General features: G+C 43.2%; 1 protein-coding gene across 1 annotated transcript in view; it reads left to right on the top strand.

Annotated features, from left to right (window-relative positions):
- The first annotated feature begins 11,761 nt into the window (after positions 1-11,761).
- The window catches only part of DMRT1 (doublesex and mab-3 related transcription factor 1), a 56,651-nt gene continuing 44,585 nt past the window's right edge, over positions 11,762-23,827 (top strand). The window contains exons 1-2 of the mRNA XM_057406095.1: positions 11,762-12,131; positions 14,668-14,851. Of these exons, the coding sequence (XP_057262078.1) occupies positions 11,847-12,131; positions 14,668-14,851 (469 nt within the window). The 5' untranslated portion in view covers positions 11,762-11,846. The remainder of the gene's footprint in view (positions 12,132-14,667; positions 14,852-23,827) is intronic.

Genomic DNA, 23,827 nt, shown 5'->3' with positions numbered 1-23,827 from the left:
GTGGCACATTTTAAAATTATGGAAATTAGCCAACACAATATTGATCTAAACAACAACGACTGAAGAAGCCATTTTTGCAAGACACACAGATTTCATCTTGATACAGCTGGAAGAACTCAAGTTATGCCAGAAATAGCTTTTTCTCCTGGTGTCTCATACTTCTGGCTGCAAAGTCTGGCTGCAAAGTCCAGTTCAGCCATGGTGTGTATAATGCAAGCCTTGGCATCAATCCCTGACACACAGGATTGGCTCTGCTGTGATGGAAGCAGCCCAAAGGCTACAGACATTCTCCTGCCTTTGAAAGCAGAGCTGGCCAAAACAGTGCTCATGCTCTTACTGCAGCTGCAAGCAGCCCCCTACAGTGGGCTCTGTGTGCATGCAGGTCTGTAAATTTCATCTCTTCCTGCTCTCGTACATCAAGAGCCTGCATCCAGGTACATCAATTGAAAGCTTAACCACAAGCATCTCCTCACTAAAAAGAGATGCTTTCAGATACTCAGTTCACATGGGGATGCTTGGGGCTGCCACTGAGAGCCCAGTGTGGGGCAAGGGACTGAGGCAGGAGGTTAAGGAGTGATGCTGGAAGACATACAAGTCAGATTTTGCATTAAACACTCATAGAAATAACCACCATGAGATTGGAGGAAAGAGGTACCCAGCCTCTGGTTTGTTTCATATTTCAGTTGGGAACTGCAGAAGTATAAGCTTTCAGTACTCACAGCCCAGTGCAGTGTCTAGGGAAGTCAATTTAAAAAATTCCTGCCCATTTCACTTTGGTTATTGTGTCTCTGTGAGTGCACACACTGAACAGAAGTGCCACGCAAAGCCAGTACAACACATCAGGGCTACAAAACCTCTGATGTAAGTGTTCTGCTTCCTTAATGATACACACTTTAAGTTTTCCTATTGAAAGAAAAAGTTAAGCATGTTTCTATGCACTGACACCCTGCACAATCCCTAGAAAGATCTCAGGCATTTGGTACCTGCTGTGTGCACTTCAGCTTTAGGAGCCTTAAAGGGAGTGCCAAGGGGCACAGGAGACAAGCTTAATGCACATTCTTTTTCTCCTCTACTATTCTACTCACCTGTGCCACTGGGTGAATGGTAGTCCTTCCCCTTGGCCAGTTCTCTCTGGGAACCATGCCTGTGTATTTTCTGTTTGGTTAGCCAACAGAGCCAGCACCAGCAAAGATAAATTGCCTTTTAAATAACTCTTGCAATACAAAACTGCCCTTCAAAGACCTGTACAGTAGAGACCTGTAATAAAGGCATCGTTATACTCTTAGCAGGGTATTATTAAATACATTAAGTTATGATTTGCAGACATCAACCTCCATGTCCTCTGAACACCACTACTGCTATTTGCAGGATTGATTTAGAAACATAAGGGGTAACATTTTTGCAAAGCAGTGCATGTGTTTTTGTGCTGATCTGAATGGAAGTAGCAGAGATATTTCTAGGAGATATTTTGGTAATCTTTTTCTTCAACTTTTCACTTAATGGCTTTACTTGCTGTTACAGAAACAGACTTTACTTGAAAGGGTAGCTCATGCTCCCCCAGTAATACTGTCCTTCCTCATTCAGCCACATTAATGTCACAGAGATGCAGATATGCCATTTCATTTGCATACCATGGCAAAGATGAAGATTAATAAACATCCTTCTGCACTTCCTGGCCATGGTATCACACCTCTCTTTGAGGCATGAAAAGCCACCTGCTGTCTCTGGCAGCCATCCTGCAGTTCCACTGTTGCTCTTGGGCATTTTCAGGGGCTGGAAGAGCAACTTTTCTCCTATCCTAGGGGTGAGTGATACTGAGAGCCAGCCAGTTATAACCCCTTGGTAGTGGGGAGGTGTGAACAGGCAGGGTCTGGCCCAGGAAAAGGCTTCCCCCTCTCTGTGCACTCATTCTTGCAAACCTATCATGGGAATTTTCCAGCACAACCACAAATATCTGCTCAGAGGCCCTTTATTGTGGTGGTTTAATCTGCATCACTGGCATAGCAGGAGGAGCAAGCAGCATGTTAATGCCTTCGGCAGTATATGCTGATCTGGGAGAAGTGTGAGTAGAACAGCTGTACAAAGAGATTGAGAGAGATTAGAAACATGGTATGATAATAAAATGGGATTTGGTTTAGGCAAATCAGACTGAAATAACTGGAGAAAAACAATACACATTTGTGGGAGTGGAAGTTAGAAATCTGTAATGCTGAAAGAGAAGTTGCCAGAGAGTGAGTAAATAGGAGTTGGCAGCGCAAGGAGAGCAAAACCAGACCAGGGCTGGAAGTGTGATGAGAGCAAAAATGGTCTATGTGGTTTTTTTGTTCACTTCAGATGGAAGAGAGGCACTCAAAACTGGAAGAAGTAATACAACTTGACACCACTGATGGTCAGTGTGTTCCCAGGCACACAGCTCCAAAGGCTGTGACGATCAACTCTGTTAAACAACATCTGTTAACAAATTGGAAGTTGAAAATAGTAAGTTTAAGAGGATAGTTTTGTTTTACTAAGACACAAATCCTGTAAATAAGGAACTTAAAACATCCCACAGTATGTGACAAGCTGCACAAATGACTTGCAAAGGGGCAGAAAAAGAGATACGCTGGAGGTGCGAAAGTTCTTCAGGTTAGTTTTGCAGAAAATGAGTTTTAGTTCTTGGGAAGCCTGGGTGAGGTTTTAAGTGAATATGAGTTGGTCACCATTTCCATCCACTGTGTCACAAGATAATTGCCCACTCTAGCGTTTCTACAACAATTCCTATTTGGTCAGAATTGTGTCAAGAATTGGTGGGAAAGGAGGCACATGCAGATGTATGAAAATGGGTAAGCATGTGTGTGTTTCTGCAGACGTGCCACAGATAAGACTGTCAATCCCTCCTTGAAGCTGCATGAAGAAAATCACCCAGTGCCTTCCCCTTGTGCCCTGCTGATGTGCCCCTTGACCTGCTGGAGAGCCCAGCAGCACTGCAGCAGTGTGGTGGCCATCCTTCCTTCACCACCCAGGCCTTCCCGGTGGCTTCTCTGCAGAGCTGGGAGACCTCTACAGACAGAATGAACCCAGCAGTGCTGCAAGCATGCAGAGGAAAATAACCAGACTCTAACAGAGGAGTTAGTTACTGGGGTTTGCTGGGGTTTGGGTTGGGGTTTTTTGTGTTTGGTTGGTTTGGGTTGGGGTTTTTAGTGTTCTGGTATTTGTTCTGGTATTGTTTCATTCATTTTCTTCCCCTTTTCATTCATTTTCTTCACCTTTCAACTGTTGACATATGCACAAGACGCATGCAAGTCTTCATCTTTGATAATTATTTTCTCAACATCACTCAGTTAGTAGACCACTGCTTCCTACACAAGTTTTGTGAGTGAAAGGAGGTCCAGCAGCATTCTCCTGAGATCCAGGGTCAGAAGACAGAAAAATGCTGTTGTTTTTACGCCAGCATTGCCTTTGGAAGACGTGGGAAGTATTGCAAAACAACTACCAGCAGAAATGTAAGCTTCACAGACAGAAAAGAACCTTGCCATGTCACCCTATGCTAAACTGCAAAACCCCAACAGCTCTTCTACAAAGTCAGCATGGAACCTTCTAGGAAATCTCTAGAGGTGGCATTTTTTGGCGTGTGAGGAACTGGTCTACCCAGGAGAAAGAGTTAGGAGGATGGCCATCCAGCCTCTGAGATCCACCTCTGCTCCAGAATTTAAGGTTTCCCTCAAATTACAGGCCGATTTTCTTGAGGATGCTAACAAAAAAATTATCTGTCATGCAACCTGGTGTTTCTGGTGTCCAGGAGTGCCTTTTCCAGCTAAAGTGTGATAAACACACAAACATGTCAACCCCTGCCCCTGGCCAGCAGCAAGACCAAAAGGGACACTTTCCCTAACTTGCAATAGCTGAGGATCAAGTGCTAGAACTAACACTGTCTTTCTCTACCCACGATCACCTTCACTGGTCCACTTACAAACTATAATTAACAGTGCAAACTCATATGGCTTAATCTGGTACTTCAGTTATTTTGACTATCTTTCATGAGTGGTCAAGTGGTGCCCCTTAGAACTTAGTAGCAATGATAATAGCAATGATTTGAGAGATCTTCTTCAAATAGGGAGAAGAGGTAAGTGCAAGACATTCCTTGTAACATCACTGCCAGGCTCCACAACAGCTCCTATTTTTAAAAAATGGGTGTCATGATGTGACCAGATGAGTACAATTATTTAAAAAAAAAAAAAAAGGTTGTGTGTGTGCAATTTTCATTTTATTCCTAACATATGTTTTGAAAAAATGATAGGAGGGATCTCATTGGAGCATATAAGAATAAATAGCTACTGGAAGTTGTTTAAGGCTTGTGTTCTCCATCCCATGGACCAGAACATCAACAGGCTGATGGGCTACCAAGTAAAGTGAACATCCAGGCAGGTGTTCAAGGTATGTACAATTCAGCTGGTGGAACACTGTGAATCCTACAAAGAGGAATTATGGCCCATTGTGTAAATAGATACTTGAGCAATTTTAGATGTGCACCCTACTTATTTTCACATGCCTAATGAACAATCTCCTAAGACATTGCTACTGTGAATTCACAGAAGCTGCCTTCCAGTAATAAAAAAGCAATCTCCATGCCTTAGTTTCTTAAAGACAGGTAAGAGAAAATAATAAACAACTACGAAGCAAAGCTAGTCTTCATTCTCAACCCCACTGTGTGTTATCTGTTATAACTTCAAAATCTGAGGGTATTTTAAAAGATTTTACTCAGGCTATTTGAATATCTGCATGCACTTAGTTGGAATGGCTAAGGTGGGCTCAGAACTGTTATCTAAGGAAGCCAACAAAGTGATCTGATATCCATCCATACCTTGATAGCACTAAGCAAAGCCTTACTTAAGAGATGTAGGTGTCCTGGGACCCAGATCTCCAGGCCCTTCCTCTGAATTGGATTCCTGGCATGGAGAAGGGAAGAGCCCATGAGCCCTTGAAAATGGGAAGACTCAATACACTGTCAGCAGCATTTGGGAACCGCCTCTAAACTGCCCAATTGCTTTGAGGCACTGAGTAGAGATGGAAGAGGCGGCAGGAAAAGAGTCACACTGACAGGGAAGAAGAAACGCTCTTTCTCAGCCTGGGATATGAGAAAGGTCAGTGGCTCCCATCAAGTAATTTCACAGCATGGCTGATTAAATAACAGTCATTTGACTTCAATTAAAATATTTGGAGGAGCTCAGCTGTGGCTGCAGTCAATTTTAACATCCCTGTCCCCTTTGCCCTGCAGCTCCTCAGTGGATTTGAAAGACTTCATGCAGGAAACAGGAAAAAATAGGTGACTAGCAGCACAACACTTTGCTCCTAAATACATGTGCTACATTGCCTGATTTTAATGGAAATCCCACAGGATGAAATGTGCTCACCTGACAGCAGAATATTATGTGAAAAAAACTAATTCCTATTTACTTAGGCCTAAAGACAAAAAAATAAGGAAACAAAGCCAGAAGGAGCTGTTGTAACAATATTTTCTGTCAAGCACTGGGATTAGGACCAACAAATAATAATGCACAAATAATCAAATAAATTGGGCAGCCAATAAATTTACACAACAAAACCTGCCCCTTCTGTTATTTCAGTCAAAACATGCCTCACAATCATGGACCTCCAGCAGTTTTAAGTTACTGAAAATCAAGAATGCAAAACAATGAAAACTTGCACAATTTAAAAGAAAGTGTAGGTAATAAAGCAAGTGCTTTATAACTTGAAGTGATCCATTTGTTCCTTTAAATACCAATCAGCTTGCTCAATGAAGTGGAAATTTAACTGTATCCATTAAAAGATTAAATACTATAAACAAAAAAGTAGCAATTACTTGTGTTGCCTGTTTTTAAGAGGTTGGAGCTTAATTTTTCACACTCTGGTAGTTTATCAAACTCAGCTCCATTACAAATGTCTCAGAGCTCAATTGATGAGGATATTCAAAACTGAGGGCATTCTCTTCACTAGTCCTACCCTGATGAAGGAGCTCAAACATATATATGGCTGATGTGATTCTATTATTCTTACAAATGTTGGAAATGTCAGCTTAATGAGTCATGCAAGAGTCTTCAATGTTCTAAGTCACTGGATCCAATTAATTTGTAAGTGTGCCTAAAATGAACAATGAAGACTGAGAAGCAGCAGTCCAGTGGTTTTCCCCATACTCACTCTGTTACTTCTATTTCATAAGTCAGACCTAATAATGCTTCCAAATAGCTATTCAAATCAATTAACTATGATTGAAATTTCCAAGAGGCTGACAGTGTGTTCTCTTAAGCCTTTGAATGTGCAACGAAATGATTACAACTTAGATGAACCAATAGGAAAAAAGAGAACGTAAGTGTTAGTGCTAAAAATGGCAATTTATTGTTTTATATCTTTCACTAGCAAAAAACAGTTACAGTGGTGACATGGCAAATACATGCATTTGTTTTAAATATCTCCATTCTATTTGCTTCATTGCACTTGAAAACTGCTTTGGTTTTGTACTGTACTTCGCCCAATGCAACAGAATGAATTTTGTTTCTGGCAGACTGTGGGTTCATTGAGCACTGTGGGCTGGGTTCATATTGGCTGGCTCACAACTCTGAAGGGGAAGAGCTGTCTGTTGTTACAGGCAGGCTTTCCTTGAGTTTTACATAAATAATTTTTACCATAATCTGGACATTTGGACCATTAAACTCTGGATTCTGACTAGCAGGTATCTTGCCAAGTGTATCTGACTAATGTGTTACCTGCATTTGCTCAGGCAGAAATCTCTGGTGGCTTTTCTCAGCTGCAGGTCATTCACAGTTAACTAATGTGGAGGCTCCCATTCTCCCTTTGCTCTCTTGTTAGGAGAACACCAGCAAGCAGAGTGTGAATGAAACTCCCATTTCAATGGTCGTTAAGGCATGCTACCTCCTGTGGCAGCCTGTTCTCTAGTTTGGTGTACAGCTGATGCTTTTCTCCACCCCTGACAACATCCCTTCTCACACACTTTGAAGGGCCCCGTGGATGGAGTGTCACACTTTATCTTCCCAGTGGGTGTGGACTTGCATCAAGAGAACATGTACTGAGGGTGCCGAAGAGCATACGCATTTTAATCCACCTTGCAAACAATCAGTGGTCTTTGCAAGCAGAGCTGGACACAGGATCTTTGGAGGCTAACGGAGAAAGACACCCCTGAGCTCACGGGTGAGAGGCTGTAGATCCCCTTTACTAACGCTTAACTGAGGAAAACCAGCAGCCAAGGGGTGGCAGCACTATAAACCGCTTCAGTTGTTCAGTGAAAATGAGCCCCTGAGCCCAAGACAGCAAAGGAAAAAGGAGTTTGAGGAGAAGAAAATGAAGTAGCATATCGAGGCTTCTTACACCTAAACGCAGCATGCCCTCGATGTATTATTTTTAGTAAGGAAGAATAAAGCATTTGAAATCTTATGTCTGAATGATCCAGCTTGACTGAATGGCCTTTTAGCAAAAGTCATCAGTAGCTTACCAGATTTTACTGATCTTGAATAATGCCACTGGTGCCAACACTATTATACTATCACAGAGAAGTGACCGAGACAGCAACTCTAGGACTGACTTTAAATTCTTGCAAATACTGGGCATTTCAAGGAAAGGTTTGGGTTCAAATCTATCTGTCCTAAGAAGAAACCCTCACCTTTTGTTGAGGTGCAGGCAGTTCTAGAGGTATAACCTGGAAACAGAAAGTGTAAAAACATTAATATTGAAACACACACACACAAAAAAAACAAAACCCAACAAACAAAAAACACCCCAATTATATACTGCCAGAAAATTCTCCTTCTGCCATACAGAATTTTGCCTGTGGGACTGTTTTAAGAGCCAGGGGACAAAGCTTCAGCTTTCCTGTGAATTAAAGGAGTTTTAAAATAAGGAATTAATGAAAGAGAACTTCGCAAGTGAAACTGCAAAAAAATGCACGGTTTATTTATGCCACCTACTGGATTTTTCCTGAAGTATCGTTCAATCCCTTTAGTTCTCACGATCATGACTGCCACTCCAGTAAATATCTACGTTCTCATGGGAGGCTACTAGCACAAGCAGACCAGCTGATATCAGGCCGATGACTTACATCAGTAAATGACATGTGTGGACTAACGTAGCTCCAGGTCTGGAGATGGGGTCAACTGCATACCTGTTTATTCTGCTAACTTGCTGGCTGTAGGGCAGCCAAGACACCCAAAGCTGCAGGCAAGCACTTAAGTCCAGCACAGAGGAGTCTCACAGCCCGTCAGTGCCTCAGGAAAACATGACTCCCTCTGGCTGTATTTGATATTTAGTTCTAAATGTCCAGAGTGTTCATGGTCACGTTGATGTTTTCAAACAATGCAGGCTGGCAGTGTAAATGCTTTATTTCTGTCCCTTGGAACTCCTGCAGCTGAGGCTCTGCTGGGAATCCACAACCAGCCTTGGTATTACAGTCTGTAAAATCACCTGGCAGAGTAAAAAAAATCTGCTGTGAACAGAGGGGCGAAAACCCCTTCAGCTTTACCCACTGAGACAAAAAAAGCAACCCAACCCAAACAAAAACCAAACCAAACCAAAAAAACTCACAAACCCAAACAATGCCCTGAAAAAACAAAAAACAAACAAACAAAAAAACAAACAGGAAAACAAAAAAACTAAAACACAAACCCAAAACACCCCCCCCCAAAAAAAAAAAAAAAAAAAAGCCAACAAACCAGTATCATATGTAACAGATCTCTAAAACAGACTTACTAAATGCACTCAACCCTGCAGACTTCTGTGAAGCTAAAGGTCTTTGCTTTCCAGGCAATGGTATTAGAACCAAACCCTCTTTATTACGTGACCTCTCTACGGAGATACTCAGCCATGCCAAACGTGGTGGAGACACAGCTTGTTCACATCTATCCCTCAAAACCATGATCTCTTTAGCCAACAAAACACCTTTGCAAGGTTCAAGGGATGAGCCACAGGCATGCACTGGCAAAGAACTGACTGTCACTAATGGATGACATTTTGTATTTTAAAGAGTTGTGCAAAAAGCCAAAACTAAAGTATTGGCTACCCAGGAAGAAAGTAAAAATGTAATTTCTTTTTTTTTTTAATCAGAAATATTAATTACAGTTATTTCCAAAGGTGCCAGCAAACTGCAGTACAGTTTAGTCACTGACATCATCACTGGATTCAACTCAGAGATGCCCAGACTTACATTAAATTAATGACTACAATTTCCTGAAGACTTGCAGTGAGATTGCTCTGATTCCTGTTAGAATTGCTGGAAGTTTATAACCATCTCCTATTCCTTTGTGACTCCAGTGGATGTCAAACCCAGTAATGTGTTGCTATCCTCACAAAATAGCCATTAAAAAAATGTGACAAACATTACACACTAAAACCATACCTAAAGTACAACTTAAGCTAGCAAAACCAATTCATTATTAAAGGATTGATTATGTAATTGGCATTCATCAGGCATTTAGGCATTTTGGTGATATTCATCCGCAACACAAAATACCAGATAGGTACTAACAACATTAATATTTTGTTCCTCACCAATAGGTTCCCTGTATTATGGATAATGCAGGTCTGTGCCTGAACACCAGAAGTCGAAAATACTAGTTATGTAAAAGGCAGCTGAATTAATGTTTTTCTCAGAACTGTTGCATTTTTTGCATCTTGTGTTTCATCTCTGAGCTTGGCTGTCCCATTTAGTTTCTAGTGAAAAATCATATAACCAGCTGGTGACTGCTACTGTTTCTCCTTTGTCTGTCTCTGTCTGCTTTATGCACTGTGTTTCTCTTCTATTTTCTCTTTTTTCACTCTCCAGTTTTTCTCTTTGTCCTCCTCCTCCTGCCATTTCTGATGTGCTCTTTCTTCTACCTTTTCATACCTCAGTTTGTTGGTCTTTATTTTACTTTGCCTTTCTTCCTCTTTCGATTTAGCTTCCTTTCTCTTTTTAATTTACATTTTCAATTGTCTTCAAGACATCTTGCATGTGAGCACTTGAAAACATCCCTCTGTGTGTGCTCAACCACAAAGAGAACTTCACAAACTGGAGTTTCACTTTCAAGACTCACTCCTAGACAACTTCAGCACCTGATCAACACCCCGATGAGCTGCAAGAATCTCAACTGGTTTCATTCAGTGAGGGATTTCACGTTTCTATAGAGGAAGATAAGCATGCCAGTCTGCATTGTTCACTTCCTTATCAGTGATATGCACCATTAAGTGTATACGCAAATCACATTTTTTTTCCCCCAAATAAATGTTGTATTCATCTTCTCCTCTTCTGCAGAAAAACATGCAGGTATGGACAGCAGAAATGTCAATCCCAGCAAAGCAATGCAAAGCAAAAAGTTTCCATTTCTGTGAGTTGAATGATTGTTGTAACACCGTGCCAAACCTCACTTGAGGACCACCTGACAGCTTGAGACTGGGGCTTAACAGAATTTTAATTCAGTCTCTTGGGAGGATGAAAAGTGCCATAAATGTCTCCAATGCTGTAACGAAGGAAAAAGTTATTTAAATGTAACTTACTGAATGCCAACACAAAGCATCAGGCAGCAAGGATCTGGAACTTTCGACAGGCACTGATTATTTCTGGCCGGGAGGCTCAGTCTGAGCAGAATCAGCTGGGAGATAGCTGATCTCAAGGAGGGAGAAGCTTTCCTTGGCTTTTTCTAGCAGAAATAAATTTCTACCTACTGTAACTTATTACCATCTGATATGCTGAGTCATGAAGCTGGGCTTATAGAAATCTTTATGCAATCTTTATAAATCAGCCTCACATAATCTCAGGCGCTTTCTGCTTCATCTCTGTTGAGTCACTCACTTGACAGTTATCATTCATCTTAGATTGCAATGTAATTTAATAGTTTCATTTCAGCATGAAGATAGCGTCATCTTGAGCCTGGAAAGATTTAAAGGTGTAACAGAGAAAACATTAATACTGTAAATAATATCTGTAGAGCTGCATGGGTCTGTAAATCACAGTGCTAAGTTTGAAAGGGAGCCTATGTAAGAAAGAAAAGAAAAAGCATCTCCCCGTCTTCCTCTGCAGATCATGGCTGATCCAACCGCCCAGGCCCGCTCCAGAGGAGCTGGTTACCGAGCTGTCCACGCAGTGTCACTGCCTGTATTTGTTGGGATCACCTGCTCACCCAGATACCCACCGCAGCGTTAAACCCGGTGAGGGGCACGACCGCATGCTAACCTCCTCCAGCGAGGAGCCAGATGTCCCACGAAGGACAGCAGCTGAGCTGCGGCAACTCGGTTGTTTCGCTTGGGGCTCACACCTCTCCCCGGGCCACGCCATGTGAACACAGCCCACCCAACACAGGCCAACCCAGGGCTTAAACATGGCCGCTACGGCCGCCGGCTTCCTCTGCCACCGCCATAGACGGGGCCGGGGCCGGGGCCCGGGCCTGCCCCTGCCCCAACAAGGCGGGAGGAGGGCTGTGGGGCCGCAGGGCGGCGGCGGAGCCGCTTCATATCGGTGACGATTCCTCGTGCGGGACATGCGGGCAGCGCAGCTGAGCTGGGCCCCGGGGGCACCTCCACAGTCCCGCCGTGCACCCGACGGACCCGCCGCCCGACCACAGCAGGAGCTGCTCGTTCCCGCCGTGGGGCCGCCCAGGCTGGTCTGGCCGGAGGGAGGAGCGGGGAGACGCGGGTGGCCGCTCCCCCACCCCAGCGCCTGCCCCGCGGGGGAGAGAGGGCTTCGCGGCCGCACCGACCAGCCGCGGGGTGGGGGGCGCGGCGGGAGGGGAGACGCCGGGCAGCTGCCGGCCGCCGAAACGCGCGGGGTGGCGGGAAGGAACGAGTCAGGGCAGAGGCGCGCCGAGCCCGGCTGCCCTGAGCCCGCCGCGATGTCCAGTGACTCCCCGTCCTTCAGCAAGCCCTCGGACGCCGCGGGGCCGGGGGACAAGGCGGGCGGCTTCGGGAAGGCGGCGGCCCTCATGGCGCCCTCCCCAGTGGATAGGGTCGCCGCCGCGGTGGGGAAGAAGCCGCCGCGTATGCCCAAGTGTGCCCGCTGCCGCAACCACGGCTACTCCTCGCCGCTGAAGGGGCACAAGCGGTTCTGCATGTGGCGGGACTGCCAGTGCAAGAAGTGCAGCCTGATCGCCGAGCGGCAGCGGGTGATGGCAGCGCAGGTGAGCCCCGCGGGGCGGCCGCCTCGGCGAGGTCTGCCTGGGCCGGGGTGGGCTGTACGCCCGGAGGGTGCCGGCGGCGGGGTCGGCTCCTCCGCGGCCGGCGGGGTCTGGCGCCCGCAGGGGACAGGCGACGGGGCGGCGCGGCAGGGCCGGAGGTACCCCGCCGCATTCCTCAGTTACTGGAGTAAAATGTTTATGTATTTATTGGTTTTTAAATAAAAACAGGAGGTGCGGTGAGGGCGGGTAGGGTTAAGTCATGGTGAGGTAGTAGCGGCCGCGGCGGGCGTGTGAGGCTCACCTCGGAGCGCGCCTCACCGCTTGTCCGCGGTCCTGTCGTGCAAAACTCGGTGCTAACGTTAAATTGCCGGCTTCCAACTTGGTTTTAAGTAGATAATGAACAATCTAGCCAAATAATTGGTTAGCCAGAGTGTTTTCCAGTGGTGGTTTTAGATGCAATGTACCCGCTTTTCCTGATACGTTAGTTGAATACATCTATAAAATTACTTGTTTGTTGGTTGGTTTTTTGTTTTGTTTTGGGTTGGATTGGGTGGGTTTTATTTGTTTTTAAACGGCGTTGTTCTTGTTTTGCATAGAGCGGCTATGTAAACAGCTGTGTAGCGGGGTCTCACAACTGTCGACGTAATAGCATTCGCTAAGAAACCAAGCTGCATCCAGTTCTGTGTAGGAATAACTTTTTTGTTAGGTAGTCCGGCTGAAGCCACAACTCTTCGGGGCAGGGTAGAAGACGGCTGCGTTAGTCCTTAAGATCCGTATCTGGAAACTCTCATTAAGAGGAGTTCTGGGAGTGTAATGGCTACCGGTGTGCTTGACTTCTGGGAGGGGAGTTGGGCGTTCTCGTTCGTGCGAATAGTCCCCTTGCAGGCGAAGTGCAAGACGTTAGGACTGTGCGAGTGAAGGAGTATTAGATCCACCATCAGTTTGCAGTTAATGCGTGCTCAAAGCTTGACATCCCACATAAAATCAGTGTCTCACTGACAGACTTTAAAGCCTTTAGAAACGTTGCATTAAATTCTCCCGTACTTTTTTATTTAATTATTCAGTGCAGGTATGCTAAATGTCCTCTGAACCCACTGGGAGCTTTCATTCATTTAAATAATTCCTCCTTGACCGTTTCATGACAGCCCAGAAATTGCTGTTATATCCCAAGTTACATGCAGCTTCTCTGCCTGCTGCAAACCAGGGAATAACAAACATGGATCCTTTTGCTGCCTGCACTAGGGGAGGGAGCACAAAATGGGGTGTTCCCCACACAAGTGTCCTCTTCTGCACAGACTGTTCTGCTGCTGCCTAGCAGCGTCTATCAGGTGGTGACTGCCTCCTGCTAGTGGGTTCTGGAGGTGGACCTACTGGGGGTTTTCTCTTCCCTGCCTTGTATTTGAAAGTAGCTTTGAAAACCTCCCTAGCAAAACCTTATCTTTGTAGGAGTTACACATTGAAAGTCTGTCTTCCCCCTTCTGATATATTTCTGCAGTAAACCCCTTGGCACTGGTGGAATTTTACAGGTCAAGGTTGTTGGCTTGTGAAGTCAAAGTTACCCATGGTATTTGCAAGTCTACACCTCCTGTTTGGGATATCTCTATTGCAAGAGCTATTATTAATTTTTCTAATGGTATTTATTGCACATCTGTATTAGAAGAATGTTGCTGTTGAACACAGAAATGCAGGAAAGGCCTCTCCAAGTTACCCAGGAGAATTTCGAGCAAGAAAAGCACATAATCCCAGTCTGTAATCTGGGACAGATTTCAAAGGTTCAGATACACATGCAAATCAGTCACCTGGCAAGTTGCAGGTTAGGTATCTGTAAGGCCCCCATCATAATCTGTATACCCCCCTGGACATGTATCACAACTCGGCAGGTGTGCGAAACTGATCTGCCAGTTCAAATGAGGCAGAAGGGGTCCTCTGCATATTCAGTAAGCAAGCCAATTAACTGCAGTATGTGTGACGCTGGCTGAGATGCTTGCAGACTGGTTCCCCATGTTTGCTGTGCTTCTTCCATAGTGGCTGTCTGTCCACAGTGTACTATGCACTGAAATTTACTTGAAAGGGTAGATTTCTAGCAAAGAGCCAATGAGGAAGACAAGCAGGCTTGTACAGAGCAGTAGATTGCAGGTGTAAGCTCTCACGAAGAGCTGCTTTACATTGGTGAAGACGCACAGTGGAGTCCTGAAAACTGGTGAATTTTGCATTTTTCACAGTATGCTTTGCCCAAGAGCAACTGCATTGCGTGAGTGCAGTCAGCTTTAATACATCTTCAGGTGGTGTCACTGAAGGAAGATGTATATGGCACTAAGATTTCATAGGTTTGTTCTTGTGTGTTTGGGAGCCAAAACAGCTAGTTTTGAATAGCCTTATAACCTCCTTTATATCTTTGTCTACCCACTGGCAGTAACATCAACACCATACAGAGTACCAAAACTTAAAAACAGCCTTGAATTTGAGTCATCTGTTGTTGCCATTATAAATTGTGCTCAAGCCCCAGAACATGCACTATGTCTTATCTTCTTGTTCTCAGGTTGCGCTGAGAAGGCAGCAAGCTCAGGAAGAGGAACTGGGCATCAGTCACCCAGTGCCCCTGCCCAGTGCTCCCGAGACGTTCGTGAAGAAGAACAGTGGTGGCAGCTCTTGTCTCTTGTTGGAAAGCAGCAACCCTGCACACTCTACAAGTACATCCATGACAGCAGCTAGCACACCATCAGGTAAAGTGCTGGGAGAGCGATGGTCACTGCTGTGGGCAAGGGTTGATGCTGCTTACGCCTGCCTTTTTTCCCTCTCTGCAGCATTGGGGTTATGGAGAGTCCCTCTCCAAGAGTGGTGTTGCAATGTTGGTATGGTTAGCCAAAGGATAGAATCCAGGATAAGTCTTTCATATCTTAACTGATTATTTTTACTTCAAAATTAGTTTGGTACAGACTGGCACTGTAACTGACTTTAATAAGGTGTGTACTTGCAGGTGGACATTTATGAGCAGCTTTTCTCCTTTCTCCCAAAACGTGCTCCTTCCGCAGTCGTCTGGTTGTGTATCCTCTTGAAAACTGGAGTTTTCAGCACTATCTAGGAGCCAAGTATGTAGGTAATAGGATTGGCCCCAGCAGCAGAGATCTACCTACCTTACATGACTTTATGTGGTACTTCTGTGAGTTCTGGCCAGGTGTGATGAACTGCAGAAAATGCTAGAAAGTCTGATTCTTCAGTGAGGAATACTACTTAAATATTCTGATGCTTTTGGTTTATTTATCATATAAAGATCTTTGTTAGATATGAAAATGCCACATGTGATGTGACATGAAGTTCTTGGTTTAGGTGTCAGGTTGTTTCAAGACGAGGTACTCAAAGGATTCCTGTATCATTGTTTTATCATTTTACTGGTACCCTCAACAGCAAGCAAAGCAAGAGACCATGTGAGAGCAGATGTCACAGTGTCTCAGTTTGTTAGGCAGAGGTGCTGATTTTGCAAGAGTTTACAGGAATTAAGGCAGGCAGAGAGCAAAACCGTTTGTGGTAGGAAGGTCAGCAGCTCCCTGCAAGCCCCAGGGAAACTGGTGGCTCCTGGGAATGCAGTGTCTCCTGTACAACATGCATTAAACTGGGCAAGAGATGGTTTTGACAGTGGTAATTCTGTTCCTCCTGTAAGCTTTTAGCTTCACAAGAGCAGTTTTTCTTTTGGACTCCCATCATGCAGAGCATTGTTTGCCAGCAGAGGAGTAATGTGTGAAGGAGTCACACAAATCAGACATAGTGCCAGAGAGAGTCTTTCCTCTCTGTATCCTTTTTATTGGCAGATCAGAAATACTGTGACACCTGGAGAGGCCAGAGACAATTTTTCAGATCCCTTCATGACATGCTGTTTTTGAAAAGGGGAAAAATGAATTATCATTGTCACAGTGTAGGGGTTTGTGCATTTACTATGTGAGACTTGGAAACTATCTGTACTTTGGATGGAGCATTTTCTTCCAAGCTCAAAAGCAAATTGGGAGTTTGCAAGCTATTTGGAAGGGAGCAGATCATGATCACAGGGCATTACCAGAAAAACTTCCAATCAGATTTTGCAGTTTCTGCATATTTACCCTTGTAAAAGTTTGTGGGTTACTGTGGGCCATTTAATCCTACAGAGCAACAAAAAATCGTGATCCCAGGGCATCTAAAGTAACTGCTTTTTCTTCTGTAGGGTAAGTACATCTTGTTAGGTTAACTAGTGGGTAAAAATCAGAAAAAGACTATGGTGAGGCATTTAAAACATGCCTTTCAGACATAGGCGGTTTATAAAACCTGGGTTCTCCGCTGTTCCTCATAAGACTTATTCTCCAGACCCTTCACCAGCTTAACTGCCCTTTTCTGGACCCGCTCCACAGTGTCTTTGCTGCACTGCATTCATGTTGGCCTAATTTAGAAGCATCCCATATAGGCAGGATTACTGTATGATGCTAAATGCCAGCTGCTGATCCTATGCTCTGCAGTGATCAATTTCCCATTGGCTTTGAAATGACCATTAGTAATGGTGTTATTCAAGTGCCTGTGTAGTATCACTGGTTGACAAAGTAAACATATCATTGTCAGCAGTTGTGAGTAATAAGCTTGCACTTCTTATTTCCCTTTGCTACATTTATTACGTGTGATGGAAACAAAATAGTGTTCTTTTTACATTTCTTTAAGTGGGTGCTGCTTTCACTTTGAAACTCCTTGAGGAGCAGATGGAGTTTTATCTGCTGATAAATACAGACTGTATGGGGGTCAACAGTAATAACTATGCCTAATGAATGATGGTACTGAGATCCCTTTGAACTTGCAGTGCCCTGGATGTCTCTGAAAACTATACCTTGCCTTCTTTACTCTTCTTTGCTTTTTTGGTGTTACCTTTTGCATTGACATTTTCTTTGACACCGTATTGTGATTTCAGAAATGGATGCCATGACCTTGTAGATGTTATGTTGCATAGCTAAGGAGGTACAAAAAAAAGTTGCTATAAGTGGAATAAACCATGACCTGTTCTTTTAAAGGGGGAGAAATTTTCTTTTTGAAAGGAAGCCCTTTTAAATCTTTACAGTATACTGTTACATGCTGTGAGAATTTCAGTTTTGTCAGAAAAGTCTCAGTCAGCTGATGGACAGCATGAGGAAGCTGCCATGGACGTTTTGTTGTGAGAGTGCTTAAGCATTGGAATGGTTTGCCCAGAGAGGTTGGGGAGACTCAAAACTCTGCCAGATGGTCCACAAGCAACATGACCCAGCCCTGCTGTGAGGAGTTTGAGCCAGCTAGCTTGCAGAGGTCTTTTCCAAACTAAACTTTCCTGAGAATTTGTGAAATTCCTACATTTTTTGTATTGATATTAAGTCAGCAGATTGAAATTTGAAGTTCAGCCAGCCTCAATGCTGCTCAGTATTTGCAACCCTGGGAAAGGAATCCTGACTCTTTTGGCTAAAAGCACTTTATGACTACATCTGCAGTAGATTTCAACAGAAAATTAGCATTATGAGGGTTGACAGGTGGTAGAGAGTATTGCTAGTTCAGGTGGCAGCAGCCTCAGAAGGCCTGAGCACAAGTAAGGAGAAGTAAGCAATAATTGCTTTACCAGGACGAACATGAAGGCTGCATGTCCTCAGAGTTCTTGGTGGGTCTGCAGTGGGTACTAGTCCATTATCCTGCTTATTCATTTTGCCTTTATCTCCTTGTTACTTTCTAATGATGATTTTCTTTTGCTGTGCCCACTGCTACTTCTTCACCAGATTTAAGTTGCTGGCTGCCACCTGGTCCTGCCAACTCTCCTCCAATACTAAGAGCCAAGCAGCCCCATCCATTGCTTCGTGGTACTTTTCCTGAGCTTCCACCCACAGCCAAGAAATCTCTGCTCAAAGAGCATAGTCGAACATGGTTTCTTTACTGGATTATAGAGCTGGCAAAGGAACAAGTTTTGCATTCTTCACCTGTGAATAACTAATACCTTTCCATCCATGATGTTTTTCTTCAGTTGGTTGCAGTTAAAATGACAGAAGAAGAATCACATTTGCATATGCTTCTTGTAAGAGTTTGTGAGCAACCTCACTTCCCTTGCATTGTCACTATTTCCACAGCACAAGTTAGACTTTGTATTGGGAAGTCATTGCTGGAGATGGTCTTCTGCCTGTATGGCAGTTTTCTCAGTTGTTAAAATCTCTTCCAGCTGGACGAAGTAAATATTCAGAGAGTGCTTCACTTTGAGCTATTCTTCTTTGGTTTAGAATAAAACTGTCTCCTAACAGGCTTTTTTAATTTCTGAACTGTAATAGCTATGTGATGAACAAAGCACTCTGCAGTGTAGTGGCCATGGCTTTGTAATTTTCAGTTCCTACTGAAATCACTTGAATTTTGCTCAGAGGTGTTTAAAAAGGCAATGCTTGAGAAGCAAGGGGGGTGTTTTTGCCTTTCTCCGCTGCTTTGGTTTTGCCGTACTTGGGAATGCTGCAAAGGAGTTTAGAGCATCTCATTATAAAAGGACATAGATAAATCTGAAAGGATAGAGGGAAGGGTGACAAAAATGATATATGGCTTGTAGAAAAGGAGACTAAGGGTGGATATAACAGTCTATAAATATTTGAGAGGTAATAATATGGAGGAGGGGGAGGGATTATTTACAGTGCTTGAGACAGCATAACAAGGAGCAACGGCTTGAAACTAAAAGACAAAATTAAATTAGACAGTAGACACTTTTTCTCCTAACTAGAAATGCAATTAGCAATGGAGTGACCTGTATAAGGACAAGGGGGTAAGTGAAGCATAATCAGGAGAGGTGTTTAAGAGTGTGTTAGATTATGATCTCAAGTGATTAATATGGGGGTAAACTCTGATCAATGTGCAGATTAAACTAGATGACAGAAATCTCCTGCAGCTTTGTCATCTCCTGTATGATTCATTGCATATGGCCATTTTTGGACTGTTAAATGAATCATAATGTTACAGGGTTCTGCATCCCTGGATAGATGTTTCCAGTTAATTCTCCAGTAGTTCTGGGGCCTGCAGCTTGCAAAGCTTGCACTTTTCCTGCTCCTCCTTTCAAGCAATATTTGTCCATCGTCTTTGCAGCTTCATGTGTGTGTATGTGTATGTGTGTACGTGTCTCTGTACTAACTGAACTAATGTCTGAAGTGCTGTAGGTGTTTATTCAGTGAGCCACAGACTGCCAAAAGTGTGATATTTCTGTTGTGCTGGTGAAGCAGGTGGCAGTTTTCGGAGTTAAGTCCAGAGTTAATGCAGAAAGTGTTTTTTTCCCTTTCAGGATTTCACTCCTGTCTGAAGCTTCAGTGGAACTTTAAATTCTAGTGTAAAAGAGATTTGGAAAACTTCAGAGAAGATTGCTTTCTTTTTCTGTGCAAGCAGTGTGCAGGGCTCATGCAGGGTCTGGGGAGAGCTTTCTGCAGTGTTACCAGGGAAGCAGGGGTGCTGCGGGACCAGCTGTGACCCACCCAGACCTGCATACTGTGAGAGAGAAGGGCTGCTCAGCCCCGGGGCTTCTCTGACCACTTTTTGGCCAGAGGGGTGGAGGTGAAAATGCACGGGCGGCTCAGCAGGTGTCTCCATTCACATTTCAGAAGAGCTTTTTTCTCCTGAAGAATTGGGAATAGATTTTGTTCCCCCCCAAAAAAAATCACCCTGGGGCTTTGCATGATCACAGCATCATTCTATGCAACTTTTCTCACACCAGGTTTGATTTCCAGACGTAGAGCTAATGATTAAGCAAGGTTCCTGCTGAGTGGTGTTTGCTGTGCTGACTGGACTTCACAGTGTACACTGTCATGGCACCCGGCTGCTTGGGCTTCTCTTCCCACCAAACGCCAGCAGGGCTGGTGGGCAGCCCCCATTGTTCTTTGTGCCCTGGAAGCTTTTCTTCCATCACACATTTGCATATGTGCATTCAAGTTTGGAGAGCTATCTGTGCCGGCTTGTGCTTTCCATTTGTCATGAACACTGAGATAAGGAATGGAGCAGGAGCAGAAGATGTACTAAGAATTTTCTATCCGTGGGCACATTATTGCACTATCTGCAGTTAAACTCTTGTTCCTTCTGTGTCCTTGAAACAGTTATTATGACTTATCTGAATGTGTGGGGCTTTGTTTTTAGAAAAGATGTGGGGAGTGAAGGAGTACTGCATGCTTCCTTAACTAATATGACTTCTTGGGTTTTCTTTTTTTTACATGCTTTTTCTTATACCTTAAATATTGCTTTCATTCACTTTATTCATCAAATAACTTCCTAATTCAGCCTGTTGGCCCATTTTCCATTTTCAGTAGATTTGTCACTTAATAACATGGCAGCTAAAGTGCAATTTTGAAGGTTTCCTTTGTAGGAATGCTTTTCATGTGCTGCTTCTAATTCCTCTTTTTTTTTTTTTTGTTATTTTTCTGTACTTTGCTAAACTTTCTCCTTAGTTTCCGTAACTGCTAGTCTAAGTCATAGTTGTGAATAGCTCAGTTACTTAAGTACAAACATCATTCATGCACTTCTCTCCTGTGTTTTGTTGAAGAGCTTGTGGAGTCAGTTAAGCGCTAAGCTTCTCTTCCTTTGTGGTGAGATTGGATGTTTAATTACTTTATGATTTAATTTTTTCTTAGTTCCTGCCAGTAGTCTTTATTCATACTATTTCTATTGTTTACAGGATAGGCCACAATTTGCTGACTTGGATGCCTATAGTTCTGGTCACAACTGAACCTCAGCTGATGTAAGCCACTGTTCTAGTTGCTATGCATTTCTCTCTGTCAGCTGTGCATGAAAAAAAAATTCATTAGTGATCGATTTGCATTTGCATGGAAGCAGATTTTATGAATGCAAATACTGTTGCATCCGTGCAGCACTGGCTTTTGTGTACTAAAGTGATGCACATGCATGTAATTTTTGCTTACTTGCCAAGACCCATGGTTCTTTACCACTCCTGATACTCATATTTTCATCATGCATTAGGCAGTTGAAAAGCCCTCCTGTTATTTCTAGTTGGTCTTTTTTAGCAACCTTTTGGATTTCTGTCATCATAGAGCTTATAACCAAGCAGGGACTCCAGCTAATTCCAACCATCATCCTACTCCCTCTATTATTTTTAGTGTAAGCCATAATGATTTTAACCCAGTTGTATTTCCTCCAAGGTCTCCTATCTCAGACACTTGTAAAGCCTTCCCTCCCTTGTAATGTTCTCTTTGATCTCTCGTTAATGACTTAAATCTCCTTACATTTAATCCACACTGAGTTTCTTTCTCCTCTCAATTTGCTTCTTTGCGCCTGCAGGTGCCTGGGCTGTTTTCTGTCACTGTCTAGAAATTTGGTTTCTTTTGTAAGTTCCTTTCTCTTTTAATTTCTTCCACTTTTTTGTTCAAAGTTGATTTTGAGTTTTGCTCCCATTGCACATTTGAGTAGCATGTTGGATGTCTGAATGCAGGGAGTTAAATGTTTGTAAATTTCTATCTCTAAGATGAAAGGTAACATGTATACATATATATATGTGCACACATAGTAGATATACTCCCAGCTGTTATACTGAAGATTGAAAATGGCACTTGTTTCTCATGCTTATAGTTTTCTGAAGCACTAATTTTTTTGGTTCTGATCCCATTAACTGTTACGCATGCTAATAATTTTAGATATGTAAATAATCCTGCTGTCTCAGTTCAGCATGGGCAAACATATGCGAGAGCATTGAAATAGTACCTTGCATCTTCACAGATACAAAGCCATGTTCAAAGATTTTGAGTGCTTTCTCTTTACTAAAGCCATTCTTTTTTTTTGCTGATATTTTTATATGTTCTCTAAAGCTGTATAATAAAGACCAGAAGTGCAAGTAAGGAAAGAATAAGCATTACCCCCGGCTCATATAAAAGGAGCAACTATTTTGCTCTAGTCACTGGCAGAAAATGTTGAAAGTGGAATTTGCTACTGTAGACATGTTATTGAGGGCCTGAAGCTTGCAGTAATTGTGGAAGTAAAAATTATTTTCTGCAAGGTTTATTCTTCAGACATACTAGAATTTTTAAGTTGCATGCTAGATGTTTGCAGCAGATCATTTTCATTAAGTTTATGCTAAATGTGAACAAAATACGCCTTCTCCAGTTCCACTGAAATTGGTGGTTATTTCAACTCAGCTGGAGCTGGATTGGGGTTGTGTGTATAACTGAAACTTACTATGCCAAGCTTCTGTCTTCTGGATGGGCTTTCTCCTTCCCTTTTTTTTTTTTCCCCTCCCAAATCACATTTTTTCTTTAAAAATCAGTGTTTTGTATGAAACTTATAATTAACTAAAAATTTTAAAATTGGGAGGATTTGGAATTTTATTAGGAGCACACATACACAGAGTTAATGGTAATTTGACCTCATGTAGAAAAAATTATATGTGAGAAAAAGAGGGGGAAATGCTTAACATTTTTTTTCTAATCTTTACTTTGAAAAAAAGGGGTGGTGACATTCTGCTTTCATTTCCAGCATTAACTGAAATCAGCATTAACTGAAATCAGCAGGATTGGATAACTTGCAGTTATGCAGTTAGTTTAATATGAAAAAACAGCAAAACCCAAACCAAACCAAACCCAACAGAAGAACTGGCTGAAAATCTCTCTGGTCCGTCAGTGCTGATTTCCACTAAGTCATTTAACACTGGAGAAATTCCTAAGGCCTGGAAAGCTAATGTCATGCCAGTATTTAAGAAAAGTGAGTGTGGTAGGATGGGTGGCTATAAATCCGTCAGCTTGACATCAGCTTTTATGAAAACAGTGGAACAGCGCACAGCAAACTGAAATGTACAGGAGGGGGAGAAATGCAGCTGTTAAAGGATGCTCATACAATGTGAATTAATGGAAATTTATTGGTAAAAGATTCTGCCAAATTAGTAATCATTATAAAAATTGCTTGACAAAGTGACATATTGATGCAATCAGATTATGTGAAGCATTTGATTTTTGTATCCCTTGACATCTTGCTTAGGAAATTGAATTGACAGAAAATCAATATTGTATGTGTTACATGGTTTTAAGAAGGATGAACCTATCTGTCTGACTGGGGAATCAACATGGTGGTTTTGTCTCACAGGGACCTGCTTTTGGCTATAAACTGTGCGATCTTCCCACTGGTATCTGGGAAGCAAGCCTGGAATTGTCACAGGTCATCTTGCTAGCTGATAGGTGCACACACTGGCAAGCAGTGCAGAAAACAATAGTGCACTGAGGGAAGGTTTGGTTGGAGGATCACTCATGGCCAAACAAGAGCCACTTTAACCCACACCAGAAGTGAAAAACAGAGGAGTATTTCCCTAGGAAACATTGTCCCTGCAGAGAAGCTCGTGTGCGCGGAGGGCACTATGCTGATTGTTGCTGGAATAGGATGACCAAGGACTGGTACAGCCCTTCCAGGCAGATCTCTGGTGATGGGAAGGAGGTTTGGTGTCTGTGGCTGAAACTGCTGAGGTGCTTGTGGGACTTCTTCCCCGGGAGCATTGTGCATACCGAAGAGTGCGCTTAAAATGGATATTGGAGAGGAGACTGTTGGTGGTTATTAAGTAGGCATGCCACATCAGGCTCTGGAGCATCACCGAACCAAAAAGCAATGGAAGGCTGGGAGAGGGCGCAAAGGAGGTATTGCATCTCTTTGCCATGTTCATACTACTCCCTGTGTTTCTCTTTATAGCTAGTGGTAGGGCTTTAGCCATGGTCTGTACCTGCACACCTACG

The sequence above is a fragment of the Pezoporus wallicus genome, unplaced genomic scaffold, assembly GCF_028554395.1.
Source record: "Pezoporus wallicus isolate ANWC-B61680 ecotype Strahan unplaced genomic scaffold, APGP_CSIRO_Pwel_v1 contig_7506, whole genome shotgun sequence".
Taxonomy (NCBI): Eukaryota; Metazoa; Chordata; class Aves; order Psittaciformes; family Psittacidae; genus Pezoporus; species Pezoporus wallicus.
Note: the sequence above shows the minus strand (reverse complement) of the source record. Positions and strands in the feature narration are given on the sequence as shown.